The sequence below is a fragment of the Colius striatus genome, chromosome 4, assembly GCF_028858725.1.
Source record: "Colius striatus isolate bColStr4 chromosome 4, bColStr4.1.hap1, whole genome shotgun sequence".
NCBI classification, from domain to species: domain Eukaryota; kingdom Metazoa; phylum Chordata; class Aves; order Coliiformes; family Coliidae; genus Colius; species Colius striatus.
The window spans coordinates 59,476,855-59,500,170 of NC_084762.1; the positions used below are offsets into that span (position 1 = coordinate 59,476,855).

General features: G+C 38.8%; 1 protein-coding gene across 3 annotated transcripts in view; it reads right to left on the reverse strand.

Annotated features, from left to right (window-relative positions):
* ASPH (aspartate beta-hydroxylase) overlaps positions 1 to 23,316 on the reverse strand; it is a 119,034-nt gene that overhangs the window by 46,220 nt on the left and 49,498 nt on the right. For all 3 annotated transcript variants that reach the window (XM_061994415.1, XM_061994414.1, XM_061994416.1), the window contains exons 15-16: positions 23,246 to 23,290; positions 13,475 to 13,516 (exon numbers count right to left, since the gene is read on the reverse strand). In XM_061994415.1, coding sequence (XP_061850399.1) covers positions 13,475 to 13,516; positions 23,246 to 23,290 — 87 coding nt within the window. The remainder of the gene's footprint in view (positions 1 to 13,474; positions 13,517 to 23,245; positions 23,291 to 23,316) is intronic.

The following is a 23,316-nucleotide window of genomic DNA, read 5'->3' on the forward strand; positions in this document are numbered from 1 at the left end:
TGTAGGAGTCTGCTACAGGCCACCTGATCAGAAGGAGGATGTGGATGAGGCCTTCTATGAACGGCTGAGAGCTGCCTCACGATCACAGTCTCTGGTCCTCATAGGGGACTTCAACCACCCTGGTATTTGCTGGGATAGCCACACAGCCAAGCACACACAGTCCAGGAGGTTCCTATAGATTGCTGACGACAACTTCCCATCACAGATGATTGAGGAACCAACAAGGAGGGGTGTGCTGCTGGACCTGGTACTGATGAATAGAGAGGGTCTGGTTGGGGATGTGAAGGTTGGAGGCAACCTCGGCTGCAGTGACCATGAGATGGTAGCGTTCAAGATCCTGCGTGGAAGGGGCAGAACCCAAAGCAGGACCATGACCCTGGATTTCAGGCGAGCCAACTTCGACCTCTTTGAAGATCTACTTGGACAGATCTCATGGGATATGATTCTAGAAGGTAGAAGTGCCAATGAGAGCTGGTCAATCTTCAAGCACCACTTCCTCGAAACCCAGGATCAGTGTGTCCCAATGCGCAAGAAAGGAGGAAAAGGAGGTAGGAGGCCTCCATGGATGAGCAAGGATCTGCTGGGACAACTCAGGCAAAAAGCAGTCATCTATGAGAGGTAGAAACAGGGGCTAGCTTCTTGGGAAGAGTATAGGAACATTGCCAGGGCATGCAGGGGTGCAACTAGGAAGGCTAGAGCCCTTCCAGAATTACATTTAGCCAGGGATATTAAGGACAGCAATAGGCATTTTTCAAGTACATCAGCAGCAGAAGGATGGTGAGGGGTAATGTGGGCCCACTGCTAAATGCTGAGGGTGCCCTGGTGTCTGAGGATGCAGAGAAGGCTGAAGTACTGAATGCCTTCTTTGCTTCAGTCTTTATGGCCAAAGCCAGCCCTCAGGAAGCCCAGTCCAGCAAGGATAACATGATGGCCAGGACAGCAGAGGACTCGCCCTGGGTGGAAGAGGAAGAGGTTAAAGACTTGATAGCCAAGCTTAAGGCTCGTAAGTCAATGGGTCCTGATGGGATGCATTCTAGAGTGCTGAGAGAGCTGGCTGATGTGACTGCTAAGCCTCTCTATCATTTTGGAACACTCATGGAGGACAGGTGAGGTGCCTGAGGACTGGAGAAAGGCCAATGTCACTCCAGTCTTTAAAAAGGGCAAGAAGGATGACCCAGGAAACTATGGGCTGGTCAACCTCACCTCCATCCCTGGAAAGATGATGGAACAACTCATCCTGAATGTTATCACTGAACATATGAGGGATAAGATGGTTATCAGGGGGAGTCAACATGGCTTCACTGAGGCGAAATCCTGTTTGACTAACCTGATATCCTTCTATGAGTGCATAACCAGCTGACTAGATGAGGGGAGAGCAGTGGATATCATCTACCTTGACTTCATCAAGACTTTTGACACTGTCTCCCACAACATCCTCATCAGAAAGCTCAGGCAGCGCGGCTTGGATGAGTGGACAGTGAGGTGGATGGAGAATGGGCTGAATGACAGAGTTCAGAGTGTAGTGATCAATGACACAGAATCGAGTTGGAGGCCTGTGGCCAGTGGAGTTGCACAGGGATGGGTTCTGGGGCCAGTCTTGTTAAATATCTTCATCAACGATCTGGATGAGGGGACAGAGTGTACCCTCAGCAAGTTGGCTGATGACACCAAACTGGGAGGACTGGCTGATTCCCCAGAAGGCTGTGCTGACATTCAGCGGGATCTTGACTGGCTTGAGAGTTGGGCAGAGAGGAATCTCATGAGGTTCAACAAGGACAAGTGCAGAGTCCTGCATCTGGGAAGGAACAACCCCATGCACCAGTACAGGCTGAGGGTCGAACTGCTGAAGGGCAGCTCTGCAGAGACAGACCTGGGAGTCCTGATAGATAATAAGCTAAACATGAGCCAGCAATGTGCCCTTGTGGCCAAGAAGGCCAATGGCATTCTGGGATGCATGAAGAAGAGTGTGGCCAGCAGGTCAAGGGAAGTTCTTCTCCCTCTCTACTCTGCCCTGGTGAGGCCTCATCTGGAGTCCTGTGTCCAGTTCTGGGCTCCTCAGCTCAAGAGGGACAGGGAAGTGCTGGAGAGAGTCCAGCGCAGGGCCACCAAGATGATCAGGGGTATAGAACATCTTTCATACAAGGAAAGGCTGTGGGAACTGGGGCTGTTTAGTCTGGAGAAGAGGAGATTGAGGGGAGATCTTATTAACATTTATAAATATTTAAAGGCTGGGTGTCAGGAGGTTAGGACATCCCTTTTTTCTATAGTAGATAGTAACAGGACAAGGGGTAATGGGATGAAGCTGGAACACAAAAAGTTCCACTTAAATATAAGAAAAAACTATGTCACTGTGAGGGTGAGGGAGCAGTGGCACAGGCTGCCCAGAGGGGTTGTGGAGTCTCCTTCCTTGGAGGTCTTCAAGACCCACCTGGACATGTTCCTATGCGACCTTATCTAGGTGAACCTGCTTCTGCAGTGGGGTTGGACTAGATGATCTCTAAAAGTCCCTTCCAACCCCTACTTTTCCAAAACTATGCCAGTTCAATTGTTAAGAAATCATTGCTGTTTCTAAGGCCTGGCTTGCTCAACAGTAGGTGTGGATGAACTCAGATGCATCAGTCCATGAAGACAATTAAAGCAAGTGTCCCTAAGGGCCTTTTAAGTTGGTTGAGCGCACAGCTGCTACATGAAATTGTCATTTGATGTTAGCAGGGAAATTGAGGCATGTCAGTTCTTCTGGGTACATGATCTGGGCAGCTTCCAGCTGGATATTGCCACCAAACACTGGGTTTATTCCCGTTCTCTAAGTAAGGAGGCTGTACATAGGACAAATCATGTAAATCACAACTAAAATGTCAACTCTCAGGTCTTCTGGCATGAAGGAAAATCTTTACCTAAGACTAGCCAGTTACACATAAACTCTGAATTCAGTTAGAGAGGACAGTTATTTGTCAGCTTAGTGATTTTCAGTAATTATGGAAAGATGTACAGGCACTTGGTCCTTCTCAAACTCGGTAAGCATGGCAATAGTGAGATTCCTTCAAGGCAAAGGAAGGAAGCTTTCCCATCCACCAAAGAACACTTAACTGCCTATGGGAGACTGTTTCCACAGTTCCTTTAAGTTTATTAGGAGATGAGACAGAAACAGCTCAGAAGAAAAACTGAATGAAAATCTTACAAGTTTGTGGCACAAAGATAGGACATCTTTCCCCTCATGTCTGACTTTGGTGAGACATTGGAGGAATCTTTTTGCCACCTTCCAATACAAAAAAGTATTATCTTCTCATTTTCAGTACAATTATATATCAGCTCTAGACCAGTAGGAGATCAATATAAAATCTGGAAAGGAACTGTTAACATAAATAATATTCATCTGTTAGGCACCAATATAACACAGTAAACATTATGTAATGAGCAATCATTTTCATCTCCCATTCTACTCCTATGTTAAAGGATTCACTAGGGAGCTTTCAGAGTAACCATCAAGCATTCCTCTATATTAACCAGATAGTCTGCTATTTCCCTGCAGGGGTATTTTAATAAATTATCCATTGCCTCCTTCTAGTGCAATAATCTTTTAGCAGATGTGATCCAATATATTAAATTTGATGTGACAAAGAATTTAACTTATCTGTTTTCAGAGGAAAATAACATGTAGGTTTTTTTTCAATGATGTACAGATTTCACCATGTAGTTCAAGTAATGCATGATCACACAGCTGCTAATGTGATTTCCAGCCTAAATCTGGTTAAGCATTAAAATAGTAATAATTATTTTATATATCATGCCATGGTCTTGCAAGAATAATACTGAAGATTTTCAATAATGGCCAATAACAATAAGGATGGGGTTTCTATCTAAGTCTTGCTGAAGACTCCCTCAGAGAAAACAGTTTCCACTGTGAAAATGGAAAGCAAGCTACGGAGAAGCCTTGTAAGAAACTCTATGCTAATTCTTTCTGTTGAAAAATTAACAACAGCCTTTGATGACAAGCAATCTCATATCTCCTTTCCATGTAAAGATATGGAAGAGAAGAAAGAAAAAATTAACAAAACTGAGAAGGAAAATACTTTGGAAATGGTAATGTATTAAACTTACAGTGAAAGATGACGAAAAAGCTACTTTATATAACTATTTTGGCATGTGAAAAACAAAATGCCAGGCATATTCTATGTTTTTACGTTGAAAGGCATCCTGTCATCACCAAAAGCTATGACAATCTCTTTCTACAAAGGACAGAGTAATACTTTTATGAAAAACAATGAGTGCACAGCATGACATTATTCAGATCACAACAGCATCATGTGAAAAATAAGGAAAAGTAATCTAAAAATTTAAAAGTGATTCAATCACTTTCGAAGAATGTTTTAAAAATCTTTTTAATTGGGGGGAGTAACATTTACATCTGAATAAGCAAGAACAAAGGGGGAAAAGGCAGTAGTACAGAGTTTCCCACTGGAAGAAGGGTACATACTCCTCTGTAAAAAGTAGCTACAAAGATGAAAATAATACATTGTGATGTATATCACCATAGACAGGAGAAGGACTAAAAGGTTTCAAAATTGCCACAGCAGAAAATTTGGCTTGAACATATGGATCTAGTATCTCTGAGCAAGGACAGTAGAATAGATTCCTGAAGGTAGTTTTGGAAGTCTAATTACTGGCAATTTGTAAGAACAAGTTGTTCTTACATCTGTGAGTAACAATGTGGAGTTGATAAGGCTTTTGGTCAACAGAATAGACAAAGTAAGCTTCAGGGTCCTACTCAGCTTTATTTTCTACAATATAATGCTATATGTCAATGCGCTTTACTGTCAAGACTATGCAGGGAACTTCCATTCTTTCATCTATTCATTTAAAAATTGCTTCCTGGAGCTCCCGGTGCCAGTTATCACTGTCACTGAGATTGCCCTAGCTCTATGCCAGTAACAGATATTGAAATTAAAAAAAACCCCAGTTCAGACACAGATTATCTGATCTAACAATCATGCTTTTATGTTCAGCAGCTTATATTCAATCATTAAGCTTCTGTTCATCTCCTTTCCCTTTCCTGCTCCTATCATCCTCCTCTCCAGTCTCAATGCCCTACGACATTTCATCCCTTTCATCTCTGCACTTTCTTACAATCTATTTCTGTCCAGCTTTCCTATTTATTCCAAATATATTCTTTTTCTTTGAAGGTCTTTTCCCCTAAACCCCCTTGCCCCAGATCCCTATTACTGACCATCCACTCTACTGATCTCTGCTGTGTACTTCAGAAAATGATTGAGTCTATAAGCAGTCATGAGAATGACTCAAGGAAAGATAAAGGCAAGTGACAAAAGCCCCTCTGCTGTCACATACATGTGCTTCATACCAAATTGTTGTAACAGAGCATCAGTATCCCTTTTCGAGAAACACTTCACCTATTTCTACACATAAAGCAACACTGTGTTAACCACTTGCAAATTATCACAGTCTAAGCAAGAAGCAATACAACTACTTATCTCAGCAACAGTACTTGCTAGCATAGCTCTTGGTTCTCTGGCTGAAGGTTCATTCACCTAGCCATCACTTGAGAATGTCACCAGTGCAGTGCCAATTTAAAATTAAGACAACGAAATTCAGGCTTTGCTACGTAGACACCTAAACTCTGCTGCAATCTCTAGAAAGCTAGTCATTACAGTCAATGGAGCATAAAAAGTGAGTTCAGTTGCAGGCTCCACTGGCTGTATTTGATGACCACTGTATATAATGCACTTTGGACATCATGTCAGCACATGCAGTCACATGTATGTGTCTTGATCTGGAACCAAGTCCTGTCCAAACTATTTCACACACTCATTGACATAACTGTTAGATGCTGACTCTTACTTCTCCCATGAGCTGTTTAGAAGCTAGTAGTGTGAACACAGAAAAACTCGGGAAACAGTTAATTCCTTCCTTTCACAACTTGATCTCACAGAAAGTTTCAGAGCTACAGAGGAATGACATTGCAGGAAATGCTGCTCAAGTCTACAGACCTAGACAAGAACACACCACCTGCTTTGAGACAAGTGGAGATACAGCAACAGTGAGTGGGCAGGGGACAGATAACTAAACTTAGTGGCCAAGCTCAAACATCTCTCCATTGATTATTAGGCAGCATGTGTATAGGTGAACTAATATTTTGCAGATGTTAATACTGCATGCTTTTGTAGATGAAAAAACATACACTATTGAAATAATAGCTTAGTTCTTTTGTTTTCATTTAAATACTGAGAAAAAAAAATCAAAGAAATCAGTGAAAAGCATATCTTGTGAAGCTACTGAATCTTTTCCTTGAAACCTTCAAAAATCAATTTTTAAAAAGGCATTTCCAAAATGAGTTTTCCCAATGCAAAATTTCACCTCAATGGTACCATTTCAGAAAAGCTATAACTAAATAAAAACAGCACCTTGTGACTGAAAGCAATCTGAATTGCCAGTGCTATTATCAAGTTTTTTCTGTAAAAACAGAAGGCTAATAGCATTTTAAAAAATCAAGTTCTGTGTATCTTCATCTGAAGCAGATCTGTCTTTTTAAGTAGCTGTCCAGATAAACTGCATCAGGCAAATAATTTTGCAACTATTATACTGATTTTATTCACAGAAATAAACAGGAAATATAATTTCTTTATACTTTATAACTTTTAATGCGAAAAGCTACCTAAAGTAGTAACAATCAAGGAATGAATTTTTTCTAGAATTTCTATACAAATGTCAAAATTATCAATTATACAAATTATCAAAAGTCTGTATGGTCCAGTAAAACTGAGCAGAGTACAAGGCTTGAAATTAGTGTAAAATGCCAAGTAAGCCAATTACGTTAAAACAGTAAGTGCATCCAAACCAATTACATGAAGTAACAAGGAAAAAAAAAAGGAAAAAGAAGAGTGAGGAGTATATTACACCTGACCAGAAGTCCAAAGCAATAAAGAACAAACTGGCAGAAATACTAGATCAGAAATAAAATAACTTGTGTGACAGAGTACAGGAATCCTCTCTAGCCTTCACAGAAGGAAAGTGTAGGGGAAACAAAAAGTCATCTCTCCATTTCACATTTTCATCTGCAATACAAAACAATTAGCTAGGCTATGGAAAACCTCATCTTTCTAAAAAAAAGTGATTAGTAACGAGCCTGGTATCTCAAATCAGTTAACCATTAATCCATTAACCAGAATTGGACAAAAATATTGAATACAATAATAATTCTCTTTCATGATTAATACATTTTTTTCATCCTGAAGATACACCATACACTTAGCATTTTAACAGATAGCAAGTTACTTTTAAGTGGGTCTCTGATATTGTCTACATCGTAACTCATCATCTACTCATTGTTTTCTGAAAAAGTCATTTAAGATAACTTTAGCACAACACATAGTGTTAATTTTTCTGTCCTTGCTGATATACTCTCAGCCTCTGATCAAAGAATACACGTACAGCTTCGTTCCTGAGTGAAGTAAGTGGGAGAAAATTCCACGGGGAACAATCAGCGTTAATCTGTAAAAACCAGTTTGCACTTTTGTACACTTAACACAAATCATGTCTTACTCCTAAGTCTAATTACAAAGTCTCAGTTATGAACTCAAAAACGTACATATATGCCATCAGATCAACTACTTTAACTTGGAATTCAAAATTTTACAGAATCACAGAATATTAAGGGCTGGAATGGACCTCGGAAGATCATCTATTCCAACCCCTCTGCCAGAGCAGGACCACCTAAAGTAGGTCACACAGGAACTCATCCAGCTGGGTTTTGAATGTCTCCAGAGAAGGAGACTCTATAACCCATCTGTGCAGACTGTTCTTGTGCTCCATCACCCTCACAGTGAAGAAATTCTTCCTTGTATTCTTTGGAACCTCTTGTGTTCCAGTTTATACCCATTGCCCTTTGTCCTATCATTGGACATCATTGAGAACAGCCTGGCTCCATCCTCCTGACACTCACTCTTTATGTATTTGTAAACATTAATGAGGTCACCCCTCAGTCTCCTCTTCTCCAAGCTGAAGAGCCCCAGGTCCCTCAGCCTTTCATCATAAGGAAGATGCTCCACTCCATAATCTTGGCGGTCCTGCACTGAACCCTCTCCAGCAGCTCTCCGTCCTTCTTGAACTGAGGGGCCCAGAACCAGACACAATATTCCAGATGCGGTCTCACGAGGGCAGAGTAGACGGAGAGGAGAACCTCTTTTGACCTACTCACCACAGCCCTTCTAATACACCCCAGGATGCCTTTGGCCTTCTTGGCCACGAGGGCACATTGCTGGCTCATGCTCATCCTGCTGTCCACCATGACCCCCAGGTCCCTTTCCCCTACATTACTCTCTAACAGTTCATTCCGCAGCCTGTACTGGTACATGGGGTTATTCTTTCTCAGATGCAAGACTCTGCACTTGCCCTTGTTGAATTTCATTAGATTTCTCTCTGCCCAACCCTCCAGCCTGTCCAGGTCTCATTGAATGACAGCACAGCCTTCTGCTGTGTAGGCAACTCCCCTCAGTTTAGTATTGTCAGCAAACTTGCTGACAGTGCCCTCTGTTCATTAATTAATAGTACTGGTCTCAACACCATGCCCTGAGGGACTCCAGTAGATACAGGCCTCCAACTAGATCCTACCCCATTGATCACAACTCTCAGAATTGTCCTCCTTATTCATACAAGACCCATATCATTATCCAAATTAGTTTCTGAAATTGTGCTGCCATTCAGTGGATGCTTGAATGAGAAATTAATGATGATGAAAATCTCCTGTCATTGTCCTGTTGTTTGGGAAGCTTAAGTAACATATAGATAGCATAATTCACTTGTTTTATGGGCTTCTATAAATGATAGCTTAGAAGGTATAAAAGCAAGTAACTGCATCTAGACAACTTAAAGTCAGTAGCACTACAATAATTAAAAGATCTTTCTGAACTGTATTGGTAGAACCAGCAAAACCTCTATAATCAACTTATCTGGGGAAGTAATCACACAATAAAAACTGAGGCACTTTACGGACTAATAAACCTGTGGAATCTAATGGCTATAATAAATCTTCAGCTGCAGTTAATTCCAGATGTATTTCCACTGCAGTAAAAAAGTATTCTACATAGTTTTCTATCTGAAATTACTGTTTGTTAGTTAGATGTTGATCGTAAGAAACACTTGCAGAATGCTCTCTTTTTTTGTATATATTTCCATGATTAATCTGTCCCTTTCATAATGAAGTATTTCAGCTTCATTTGGAGGCGAGAATCAAGCAACTCTTTGATAAGAGCAGAAATAAATTTCATCATTGACTTTCTGTACAAAAATACACCCTAATATTCCAATGTCCTATATGTTTACTTCAGTGTGGTGTAGTGCACCAGTTCTGGGGAACTACATTTCTACAAAGTACAATACAGGTGATTCTACTACATTCGGTTACTCAGCTCATATTACACGCAGGCTACAATTACATATTTAATTTAGTACAGATACCCTTAAAAATAAAGCTTGCAAGAGCGGAACTCAGTCCAGCTAACTTGGGGTGACAATGCTGGAGGTGAGCTAAGTAGCTAAAATTTTTCTACGGTCAATGGAGCTCTGGTTAAGATTCTCAATTTAGGGGACAACTCATCTCATCCTAAAGAAAACAATTATATTAAGCCAGAAGAATAGTACTGTAGCCTCCACGGGTTATATGTGTTTCTACTGGTGCCACAGCAGAATCCTACAGACACTATTCAAAGGTAAATATCTGGAGTAAACTGAGGTGAATGTTGACCCTAGTATCAGAAAGACACTGGCAGAGTTACTTGTGGAATGACATTGTTCTAAGCCTGGCTATGCATACCTCTGTCTCTGATGCAATATCCTGTGTGCTCCAACCAAACAGCATTCATAGAATCACAGAATAGTAGGGGTTGGAAGGGACCTTTAAAGATCATTTAAGTCCATGCTAAACCATATCCACCTTGATCAGGTCACACAGGAACACATCCAAGTGGCTTTTGAAAACCTCCAGAGAAGGAGACTCCACACACTCCCTGGGCAGCCTGTGCCAGGGCTCCATCACCCTTACAATAAAATAGTTTTTCCTTATGTTTAAATGGAACTTTTTGTGTTCCAGCTTCTTTCCACTACCCTCTGTCCTGTTGCTAGACACAACAGGACAACCTCCTGACATCCACCATTTAGATATTTTTAAATATTAATGAGGGCCCCCTTAGTCTCCTCTTCTCTAGACTAAATAGTCCCAGTTCTTGCAGCCTTTCCTCATAAGGAAGATGTTCCAGTCCCCTGAGCATCTTGGTGGCCCTGCCCTGGACTCTCTGCAGAAGTTATCTGTCCCTCTTGAGCTGAGAAGCCCAGAACTGGACACAGGAGGCCTCACCAGGGCAGAGTAGGGGGGAAGGAGAACCTCCCTTGACCTGCTGGCCACATTCTTCTTGATGCATCCCAGGATGCCATTGGCCTTCTTGGCCATGAGGGCAAATTGCTGGCTCATGTTCAGTTTATTATCAATCAGCACTCCCAGGTCTCTCTCTGCAGAGCTGCTCCCCAGCAGATCAATTCACATCCTGTACTGGTGCGTGGGGTTGTTCCTCCACATGTGCAGGACTCTACACTTGTCCTTTTTGAACCTCATGAGGTTCCTCTCTGCCCAACTCTCAAGCCGGTCGAGATCCCGCTGAATGGCAGCACAGCCTTCTGGGGAATCAGCCAGTCCTCCCAGTTTGGTGTCATCAGCCAACTTGCTGAGGGTACACTCTGTCCCCTCATCCAGGTTGTTGATGAAGATGTTGAACACAACTGGCCCCAGAACTGATCCCTGTGGAACTCCACTGGCTACAGGCCTCCAACTCGACTCTGTGCCATTGATCACCACCCTCTGGGCTCTGTCATTCAGTCAGTTCTTGATCCACCTCACTGTCCTCTCATCCAGGCCACACTGCGTGAGCTTTCTGATGAGGATGTTACGGGAGACAGTGTCAAAAGCCTTGCTGAAGTCAAGGTGGATGACATCCACTGCTCTCCTCTCATCTAGCCAGCTGGTTATGCACTCACAAAAGGCTATCAGGCTGGTCAAACAGAATTTCCCCTTAGTAAATCTATGTTGACTCCCCCAGATAACCACATTTTCCTTCATGTGTTTACTAACAACATCCAAGATGAACTGTTCCATCACTTTTCCAGGGATGGAGGTGAAGCTGACCAGCCCATAGTTTCCTGGGTCATCCTTCTTGCCCTTTTTGAAGACTAGAGTGACATTGGCCTTTCTCCAGTCCTCAAGCACCTCGCCTGTCCTCCATGACTGTTCAAAAATGATGGAGAGTGGCTTGGAAACCACATCAGCCAGCAGCCTCAGCATTCTTGGATGCATCCAATCAGGTCCCATAAACTTATGAGCCTTAAGCTTGGCCAATAAGTCTTTAATCTCTTCTTCTCCCACCCAGGGCAAGTCTTCTGCTGTCCAGGCCATCCTACTATCCTTGCTGGACTGGGCTTCCCGAGGGCAAGCCTTGGCCACAAAGACTGAACCAAAGAAGGCATTCAGTAGTTGACCTTCTCTGCATCCTCAGTTACCAGAGCACTCTCTGTGTTCATTTTCACTTCCACATTTTATCAGTTTTGAAAAGTGAAAATTAGTATTGTAATTACCTATGCTCATATTCAATGTACACAAAACCCACATTCACTGCAGAAAATGATTGTTCTCGTCTTTATATCCACTCTTCACCAATATAAATGAATATTCAATATATGATGACATAAGCCAAAGGAGAAAAATTACACTACTTACTTAAATTTAAATTTTGTTAGCATATTTTATCAGCAATAATTAAAACTATCTCATAGGGAAAGATGTCCTATGGATGTAGTATGCATGCCCTAGTCTGTGCTACCTGTGAAATAAAGAATTATTTCTTGGATTCACCTGAAACATTCATCCAGTTTCAATCACTTAAGTATAAACTCTGATCACATTCTTATGGAGAAGACAAAAAATCCTTCTCGATCAAATATAAGAGAAAACTTAAATAGTAGACTGCAAATAAGTTTAGGTTTTCTTTCTTTTGAGGAGTTTGTTAATATAGAAGTTTCAGTAAGTCTTTTAATAAACTTAATGAAATATTATCAAACCCCGAAATACAGAGAATTTTATGACATTTTGCTAATAAAGTAGTATGAAGATTGCAACAGTGAAAATTGTTAATGCTGTAAGGTCCACTCAAAGCTCTAAGTAGTTTCTGCACAGGCCTTCTGATGCTTGTATGTCAAAATACTTAACATATGCAACTTTCACATACAGCTCTGTGTACTGTTAGAATCATATGCCAGTCCTAAACCCAAGCCAAACATGAATTTTCTAATTCCCAACTGCCTAGATTTCCAAGTTTTCTACATATATCAGACAGGCACAGCACAGTATTTTTTAAAACACATCTCTCATCAATGTATTGCTGCATCTTAATAGGATAATTTAAAATAAAACAATGCAATAGTATTTTAAACACTTTCTATGTCTACTGCTAGACACTTTTATTGAAAGGGATAAACAGTTCAACAAAATTCAACTTGTATGAAAATCATACACTATAAATGAATTTTGTAAAGAAAGAAGGGTTGGTTTTCCCTGCAGGATGTAAAATTTTATCTTTTTAACCTGGAAAACAAAATCAGAACTTTTTCCAACTTACAGAAATCCTGTGATCTACAATGGCAAAACTGAATGCACAAGCATTTATTCAGTTCCTCAGTGTTTAAAAAGAAACAATAACACATAGCACTTAGGGTGCAAAAGTAAAGTGGTTCTACTTGTCACTCTTTCAATTCGCAAAGTTCACTTACAAGTTCTAATTAATAGTGTTGTACAATAGTAAATCCATACATTTTCATTTTCTTACACAAGCTGGTATTTTAACCTATGAACTCTTTTACCCATATTGGATGTCATTTTATATCATTGTATATCATTTTATTCTACTGTTTTAACAGGGCAACAAAACTAGTACAACATAATGGGGTTTTTCTGCTACCTAGGTTGTAAGCTCAGTGCAGTAAGGTGTTTCCTGGCAAATCTATCCTTTAATAAAGAAATGTTGACATAATTTCTTTGCTTTCCAAGTAAACTGGTTAATAGTATATTTATGTTTTAAATAGAATGTTTACATTTGACATACTTCATACTTAGATAACATGTTTAAAGTTTGACAGTCCTAGAAACTGCACAACACTGATCATTTTATTACTGAAACAGCTTGTGTTTTTGACAGCAGCCTGTGACCATATAAGAGGGGAATACTTTGATGTCACAGCTTCGGAAATTATCATGCATTTAAGTACAAAAGCAGATGCACTCTGGATGTCTGTTCAAGTCCAGTTTATCTGCATAAGATGTACAGGCATGCAACTTCACTATTACTTGTCCTGACTTAAATTAGTCCTCCCGAAAAGCATGCTTTTGAATTTCAGAAGGACAAAATGTTCCTTTCAGACTTACCTTTTTCTGTTTTCTCTTGTTCAGTTTCTGTTTCACTTTTTCCTAGAATATTAAAAATATATTTTCATTGAAATAAATTTATGTTAAGAAAGGAATAACCAAAAAAAGTTACAGCTTATACTCAAAATATAAGCAGGTCAACAGGACTTTGCTTTTTTTTTTTTTTCAGGTAACCAAAGATTACTGTCTGAACTACACAGTTAAACAAAAGGTCTTTCTCTGTAGGTGCTTCCAATAGTACATTATTGCTTCTGTCACATAGTATTTCATAAATTTTCCCCTTTAGTTAACTATCATTATAACAATACATTAATGGAAACATTGTTCAGTACTTGCTAAAACATTGTCTTTTTTGGTTTTACCGTTTTTTTTTGTGCTGTTGTGATTTAACCCCAGCAAGCAACTAAGCATAGCAGTATACCAGCTACAGGAAGAAAAACTAACTCTATCTGGGCCAAAACCAGGACATACACGTAGCACACAATAAATAAAATGATCACGTCCTTCTGTATGTAATGAGAAATACTGTATTTTTGAAAGAGTGTGGCTCCAGATGAGACACAGAATAGCTTATATACTTATATTTCTATAAACTTTACCAACTCAAAGCACAGGAACAGCTCATTACAGGATAATAAACTGTAATAGAGCATGCCACTTAGCCACTTATTTTTCCTGTATCTTCCCCTTATCAGCGATACTGATGTTCTCACTTGACCTCTCCAATTCCCTCTATATCACTCAGCAACCCTCTTTCACCCATCTTGGACATTCATGTTATTTCTGCAACTTCTCTTCCATCACAGGAAGAACAAGACATGAACGGGTCACTAAAGCCTCCTCCCTCCTCCCATTTCTTGTCCAACTTCATTTTTCTTTATTACTAAGGCTCATACAATATACAACCTATAGTTTTCTGTACCCATTTATGTACTAGGATCAGGTCTCCAAATTATCTCTCAGACTGCTTTCAACCTGTATTCTGCTAAACTAGCTGCCATTAAGTTCACCAAAGAGCCTCCAATGATCTTTAGATACTTCAGCCTCTCCTTCTAGGTCGCTTAGCTCTTGACCTTCTAAAGAATTTACTTCAGCGTGACAATTGACTTTGTTCTCTCTATGCTGATCCCTAGCTTAATTTGATGGTGCAAATGGTTTTTATTGTGTATTTCACACAAAGGTTTAAAAATGTGATGTCTCAAAGACAGGGATATGATAGTAAACCTTGAGACTATTTTGTCATCAACTTAAATTGTAGCTCAAACAAAAAAATTTTGTAGCTCTCCATGCCATTCATCCTTTACTGAATGTCTCCATTACCAGCAAAACAAATCTAGATTAAAATAATAGACACAACTGTCTTGACCAACCTCTACAGGCTGGGACTCCTACCACTGTGTTACGTACTCATCAGGTATTACCAAGGTTACTACTAAAAGGAACACATTTTTCATATTGTACTGCATCTAGAGTATTTGTGAGTGCATGTGACAATGGCCCAAGTCAGAACTGGAAATGTATTTCAGACCCTGTAGATTTTACATAAATCCCAACCAACTCTATAAATATACAATTTGTTAGTTAAATATACATTTTTAATTACACAATGCTATTCAGTAAAAAAATGACTTTTCAGTATCTTTCTTATATCTAATCCATTTTCTTTACTTCTTAGAAAGAAAAGTGTCATGATATCTTTTCAATTACTGAGAATGTAAAAAAGTCACTTAAATTCTAGTAAATCTTAAACATTAAAATAAAATCTTAGTAACTGCAGTGGTTTTGCCTGGGCCAGGTTTTTGGTAACGCAGGGGGCTACAGAGGTGGCTTCTTTAAACAAAGAGCTGCCAGAAGCTTCCCCTGTAGCTGATAGGACTAGGGCCAGTCAATTCTAAGATGGACCCCACAGCTGACCCAGGCCTGGCCAGTTAGTGATTGAGGTAATGCCTCTGTGGATAATGTATTTGAGAAGGAGAAGTTGTTGTGCAGTTGCTAAACTGCGGCAGCAACTGGTAGTGAGATTGTGAAAACATCTCTGCAGACACCAACATTAGTGGAAAAGGAGGGGGAGAAAATTGCTCAGGCACTGGAAGAATGACTTTCATTGACCTATGGTGAAGACCATGGTGAGGCAGCTGTGCCCCTGCAGTCCATGGAGGCCACCAGGGAGCAGAGATCCACTTGCAGCCCACGAGGGACCCCACATCAGAGCAGGTGGATGCCGGAAGGAGGCTGTGACTCCATGGGAAGCCCATAGTGGAGCAAGTTCCTGGCAGGACCTGGGAGCCCACGGGGAGAGAGAAGCCCACGCCCGAGCAGGTTTATTGTCAGAACTTGTGATCCTGTGAGGGACTCAGGCTGGACTGTTCTCCTGGTGGATGACCCACTTTGGGGCAGGGTGTGAGAAGCTGTCCCCATAGGAGGCCTCATGCTGGAGAAGTTCGTGAGGGACTGTCTCCCATGGGGAGGGACCCCACAGTGTAGCAGTGGGACGTGTGGGGAGGCCTCCCCCTGAGAAGAAGCAGCAGCAAAGTCCATCTGTAATGAACTGACCACAATCCCCATCCCCTGTGCCACTGGGGGAGCAGGAAGGAGAGTCCCAGGAACAGGGAGGTGTGGCGGGAGGTGTTTTAAGATTCAATTTAATTTCTCATCTCCTTGTTCTGATGGTTCATTAATAAATCAAACCCTTTCTCCCAAAGCTGAGTCTGTTTTGCCCGTTATGCTAATTGCTGAGTGATCTCTCTGTCCTTAACTCACAAACCTCTCATTACATTTCTCTCTCCCCTGTCCAGTTTAAGAGGTGGAAGTGATATTATGACTTGGTGGGCACTTGGCAGACAGCCAGGGCTAAACCACCACAGTATCCTACTCATTTAAATTTTGCTTTCCTTTTTGGTATTTCTTCTTATGATTTCCAAAAAATTATGCAAGTTTTCACAGAGTCACTGAGATATAGCAAGAAGCAGTGTAGCAATGCAAAAATATAAAGAAAGATGTAATATTTTGATTGTTTCTTAAACTACAATTCTTTATTCAGCAGTATTTCATCATAAAAATATGGAAGTGTTTAAAAACTGAAAAAGTCAAAGATATATTTGTTTTCAAACAGGGAACTACACAAAAATTACACCTTTGCTACAGTTCTGTTTTAAACTATGGACCATAACCTAGAATACTTCTCAATGAAAGTTAGATATCATACTTCCCACACACATTCACATTTGTTGAAGAGTGATATCTCACCCATTTTAAGTTACAAATAGAAATTATGTACCATGGGCAAAATTCCAGCCAAACTGGTTGCAGTATAGCTGTACAACACACTTATGGAAGACACAGATCTTAGAGTAATGCACATTTCTTTCACATCACGTTATCCAGAAATAAAAATTACTTCCACTTAAATTTCTTCCTTCTTGTAAATAACAATTTCAAACATTCTAAATTATTACTTTGAAAAATAATACTAATTAACTAGTAATTAATTAGTGACTGAGGCAAATATTTACCCCCATAGTTAATATCTACCACATTCTGGGAAAAAATAATGACACTAGAAAGATAAAGATACTCTTCTGTATTTTATTGTAGCCAAACATTAAAACAGATAAAATACACATTTTTTAACAGTCCGCTTGACCTTGCTCATCTTGGCATATTTTTGTAAACATGATGCACGTAAAAATCACATAGTTACAAAATACTTTTGATCACAGCATCATACACTCCCACAGTCCCATAATTCTACAAATAGGCTGCCACTGTTATATAAAAAGTCCTCCGTTCACCGCTCTAAAGTTATTCCTATGCTTCCTCACAAAATATGGCTTTGTAAAAATTATTGCTCTGCAATGCACAGTCACAGGTCATTTCACTAGAATATCCCATCCCAAACCATATCACAGTCTAAGAGTATTATTGCTTTCCTGAAAAGTCTAAAGAAACCACTTTGGGATATCTCTGTTGATCAGATGTAACATGAAGTCTTACTAAAATCTCAAATAACAGAAGGGAAGCATATATGGTTCCCCTTTCACTATAAATGTGAGCAACTAAAAACCTGACTTCTAAACATTATTACAGAAATTTAAAATCTTTCTGTCAAAATAATGGCTACCATTGTTAGACCTATCAAACTGATTATTCTTCGCAAAAATTTATCTTATTTCTTCTAAGCTCCCACATCATGCTTGGCCATTTCCTAAAGTTACAGCAATTATTCCTGAGCCAAAAAAAAGGAAGACATGCAAAACGCCAAAGAATAAAATATGTCTTCATAATTGTGGAACAGCAGCACAGAACAGGTAAAAAGGATACCTGTTATATTGAAATTCTAAATCACATCAAGGCTAGACATCAGATGTACCATTTACAAGAGCATTTACAATTGTAGGTCTTGAATTTTTATATCCTATTTTTTCTTAAGGTTGAATTTTCAAAGCTTTTCTTAAATTTAAATAAACCTTACAAGTCAAGTATTCACACAAATTTGACTTCTTCAATAATTCACTGAATATAAAGCTTATGAAACCCTGCACTGAGATCATTATAATGGTAAGTAAACCAGAACAGTTTTACTGAACTCAACCCAATTCTGGCAACTCAGTTTCGCTGTAGTCTACACTGACTCCCTTTCACGCTCTTATGTAGCTTCTAGACATTTTTGCTTCAAAAACCAAATGTGCAGAAATAGAAAGTCCTAATTCACACATGAAGGGTTTCTGGGAAAGGTAGTCTAGTAATCTGCCCTTTTATTAGTATGCATTCAACATACTCACTTTGTATCTTGTTATTTTAAAAAAATCACCTGAAATTCATGTAGTGTAACCGTTGACGTAACATCAGTGCAAAGAGACACAAGTCAAACTTCACAGCACAGTGTGTGCCTGATTAGTGTTTTCAATAAAACGCAGTTAGGCTGTATGTTGTATCAGCAGTTAGAAAACATTTTAAAAATGCATATGTTTCATTGGACCAAACTGCTCTGTACATACTGTATGAATCCACAACAAAAGATATATATTAAAATCTGAAAAAATGTACTTGCTGCTACATTATAAATAGAATATTAACAATTGCTTGAATAGCATATAAGAAATGCAGCTCAAAGTTGCAATTCTGTCACAAACAGAAGAAAAATAACAAATTCACTAAACTCAACCAAAGAAAAAAAAAAAATCAGACAGGAATGTAAATTAAACATCCAAGTGTTAAAAAAAGCTTACTAAAATGACAGTTGGCTACAACCCATTTACAATATCTTAAGTGTTCTTTCCCCAAACCCTGAACTGCTTGGTAATTACATCATAAGGTCTATTACAACCATCTGCTCCCCTTTTGTAGCGTATGGTTAGGGCTGGTCCTCCTGATGTAGGGACTTTTCTTTTGAAGCTTTAAGTATCTGAAAAAATAAGGGGAAATCTATATTAAAGGACCAACCAAAACACAATTTAGTCTAAAACAACAACAAAAAAAATCTTAAATGCTAAAAAATGCAACTTTGTATCAGACTAGTGAATTTGAGAAAGCTATTATTTCTAAGAGCTATCATAATGAATATACACAAAGTTGCTGTATAAGGTGGAAAATGAAAACTTTTAAATACTTATTGAAGCAACAATTATTTTTCTCAGCATATGGCACTTCATTTACCTTGTAAAGGAAATCTAGGCCATGTTGCAAACATATTGAAGTAAGGTTTTGGGGTTTTTTTTGTTTTTTTTTTTTGTTTTAAGTCAAGGACGATTACAACTGGAAAAGAGGAGCCAGGGAACAAGGAGGGGTCAAAGTAGTAAGGTAGAAACTTTTCTACACATAAGGGACTTCATCAGTCGGTAAAAATAAATGCAGGGTTATAAAAATGTCAAGGACACAAGATGAAAGGGGTGGGAGGAACAACCCTTAGATATTTTAAATCTGAACATATACAAGAGGGATAAAAATCCAAATACAGAATTGTAGAGGTATTCCAAAAACTGTAAAACCTCTTCCTTAAAATATGTCTCCAACAAGTACCACTCTCACAACTACTGCAATTTATGTGCCATTGTAAAACAGATTTAGCTAAAAAATCCTAAATCAGTTACTATTTCAAGCTGACCTATCGTATGACCCAAGTACATTCATTCACAAAAATACAGAATACAATTGCAGTTAAAATAGTCTACTGCTGGAAAGGAATCATGATAATAATTTTAGAAGTATATTTAAGAGAATTAGCAAACAGTACCTACAGACACCTAAAGATGCAGTTGCCTAGTACTTTTTTGTGATTTGCCCTGAAGTTATCAAAAACTTGACTTACACTCCAACATATTCAAATCCCACACCTGATCTCTTCATTTACAATGTGAGAATGTTCCTTACAACTAAATTAATCCTCTGAAATATCTCCTGTTTTCTTTCCAAAACAACTACGCTCCTCTGTCGCAGATAAAAATTACATAATAGCTTCTGACCTGATCCAAACTGATGCCACTATGCTTCAAATGAAGCTGTATGAATTTATATTGCCAAAGAATAAAGACTCTATAGTGACATTTCAGAATATTTTTTACACTGCCTGAAAGAACACTTATGCATACAAAGGTGTTCTTCCTCCAGAAGAGAGTTCTTGACTGTCTCTAGGCCAATGAACTTGAATCTTATTATTGCTGAAAAATCAGGAAATGCTAGTTTCAAATACTTAATGAAATGAAATCACTTGAACAAAGAATAAAATATTTCTGACAAGAAAAAACCCCACACAATCCATTATCACGAATAATTTAAGAAAAATCTCTGGTAAACACGAATTTCATACTCTAAAAACAAAATGTGAGAATAACGTTGCCTTCAAATTGGAATATTCACATCAATAAAAAGGCAGGTAACCATCCTTAATAGTAGGAAAAAAACCCCACCATTGAATAGTAATATTTTTTTTTATTCCTGGTCAGAAGTTCACTTATGTCCCCTGTATTTCTCAGTTTTCAGAGATGTCATTTCATTTCCACATTTCAATTCATGTGCTGAAACAACGAATTTTTTACAAGAAGTGATAACCAACAATTAATCTGCCTTGAAAGTGGTTCCCACATCACTATGGAAATTAAAGACTCCTGAGTATGTCAGTACACTGTTGCAGATCAATTTGATCAGACTGTGCTGATCAAATTATTTTAAATTTTCTACTTCCTAAACAAGGAATCACACACAGGGTATTACATCTAATAGTCACTTTTGTGTTTAATAACTGAATAAATGGGTTTTGATTTATTTTATCCCTTCTTCCCGTGAAGGGAAAAAGAAAATCACTCCTTCCAGTGCTGCTATTATTATCTCTTTCTACAAGATATACAAGGATAGAGCTACGGCTCATCTTATGGTTTAAAAAAAAGTGTGTTGCACTAATTTTGAACATAACTGAAGGTAAAAAAAGAGAAATCTATGAAATCTTTCCAAAAGACAAGAAATACATACTAATTGAGAATAAAAAAAGGTGTGTGGTTTTTTTTTTTATTCTAATGGTGCTTGAAAACAGTAAGGACTCTCTCTGTATCACAATACAATAAAAATATAGTGGAGAACTACATTCAGTTCCACTGCCTTATTTGAATTTCCACCTGCAATTAGAGGAGTGATTGTCCCTTTGTACTTGGCACTGGTGAAGCTACACCTTGAACACTGTGTTCAGTTCTGGATCCCTCACTGTAAGGAGGACACAGAGGTGCTGGAGCGTGTCCATAGATGGGCAACGGAGCTGGTGAAGGATCTGGAGAGCAAGTCTGGTAAGGAGTGGCTGAGGGAACTGGGGTTGTTTAACCTGGAGAAAAGGAGGCTGAGATAAGACACGATCACTCTCTGTAACTACACGAAGGAGGTCTGTAGTGAGGAGGGGGTGAGTCTCTTCTCCCAAGCAATAGGATGAGAAGATACGGTCTCACGTTGTTCCAATGGAGATTTAGATTGGATATTAGGAAAATAATTCTCCACAAGGGTTATTACATATTGAAAGAGGCTGCTCAAGGCAGTGGTTGACTCACCATCCCTGAAGGCATTTAAAAGATGTGTAGATCTGGTGCTCACATGGTTTAGTGATAGGATTGGCACTGTTAGGTTCATGGTTGGGCTCAGTGATCTCAAAGGTCTTTTCTAGCCTAAATGATTCTGAATCGAATATTTGGAAAACCATCCACTACTGTGCAATTCAGATAAGATTTTTTTTTTTTTGGTGAAAGCAGGAAATTAATTTACTACTCCAAGACTGAGGTATAAATTATAGCACAAAACCCAATGGAAATATGGACCAAAAACTCCCAAAGATTTTAATTTGACATTTTGATTCTGAATTTAGTTTTAAAATAGTATATGAAGTCAAGAGTTCATCACAATATCCTCATATCAATACAACTGTCACTCTGCAGTGGAATTATCTACAGTTGAAATTTTGCTGTAGTCCTGTAAGTACCTTTTCTGTTATTTTAACTTTAAGCAGCACCATCTTCTCAGAGAAAAAAACATTTTCTTCTTCTACATTCCAACTTAAAGCACAACAAACCAACTGAACACTACATCCTTCGCTGAACTTCTTGCCTATGTTGTCAAAGGTAACCACGGCTTGTTGCTACACTGATTATAAGCTCAGTGAAAAATATTTCATACTAATTATGAAACAAACCATTTTTAGAAATGGCATCTAGTAATGAATACCTACGGCTTCAAACATTTCAACACACCATGTGGCTGTTATAGTAAAGAGGTTAGAAAAATCTCATACACAAGACAATTATGTATGATATGAGCATATCACATTGCCTCAGTTAAGGATCAGCATGTAAATCAAAACACAAACTAAACCCTGCTTCCAGTCTGTACTGGTTAACCACAAAGGCCTCATGTTTTTTCACTTCCCTACTTTTGGCATGCCCAAGAATCAAAAACAAGTTTCCTTTCCCACAAGTAAAACCAAATCCCCACTGAACTACCTGGGCACCACACCACATAAGAACTTCTGTGTGTTGTAAAGACTAACTGGTGCTCAGGCTAATCAGAACAAAACAGAAATACAGCTGTCAGGGTGCTTGGATCGCAGCTTCTGCCCGGAGACACAATTCTAATGTTTCACTCAATGCAACTACTTCATTACAAAGAATAAACTAGCAACTTCTAATAATTAACTCCAAAAGCAGACTGAATGTAACAGGTAATACACAGTCTGCAAATTTAGAAGCCATTTAGCTCTTCTAAAAGTGGTTTTGGTAAACTTTATGTTTACTACTGTCAGACAACAGATGGCAGAGCTGTAAACGTTCTTGTTGTTAAAAATCAGTTTGTCAAGAGAAACGTAAAGGCATGACAAAACATTCCTGTTTCCAGACCAGTGCCCAAAGAACATGCTGCAGTTGTATTCCAATAGATTTGACTGATACACAGAAAAATGACAGTATCACCACTCATGACTAGTTACTCTGGAATGGAAGCATGCACATACAGGAGACCTGATTTTTTTTTATTTCCCTTTACAGCAAAATGATCCAGCTATGTCTGATATCATTAAAAATTAATGATTCTTTGGAATACTTCCATATAATCCAGTAACTATTACTAACATTTACTCACTACAAGATAAAAATTATTGCTTCAAAACAAGAAGCATCTTTAGATGACAACCATATCCCTTCACTCCTTTCCACAAAGTAATTTGTTTATAAACTTTCTGTGTAGCTTTATCTCACTTTTTTAAAAAACAAAACCAAAACAAAAAACAAGTACTTAAGATCAACTTACCCACTAGATCATCATTTGAAAAATCCTCAGCTTGAACCGGCATTTCTGTAAATCAAAAGTGTGCAAACATT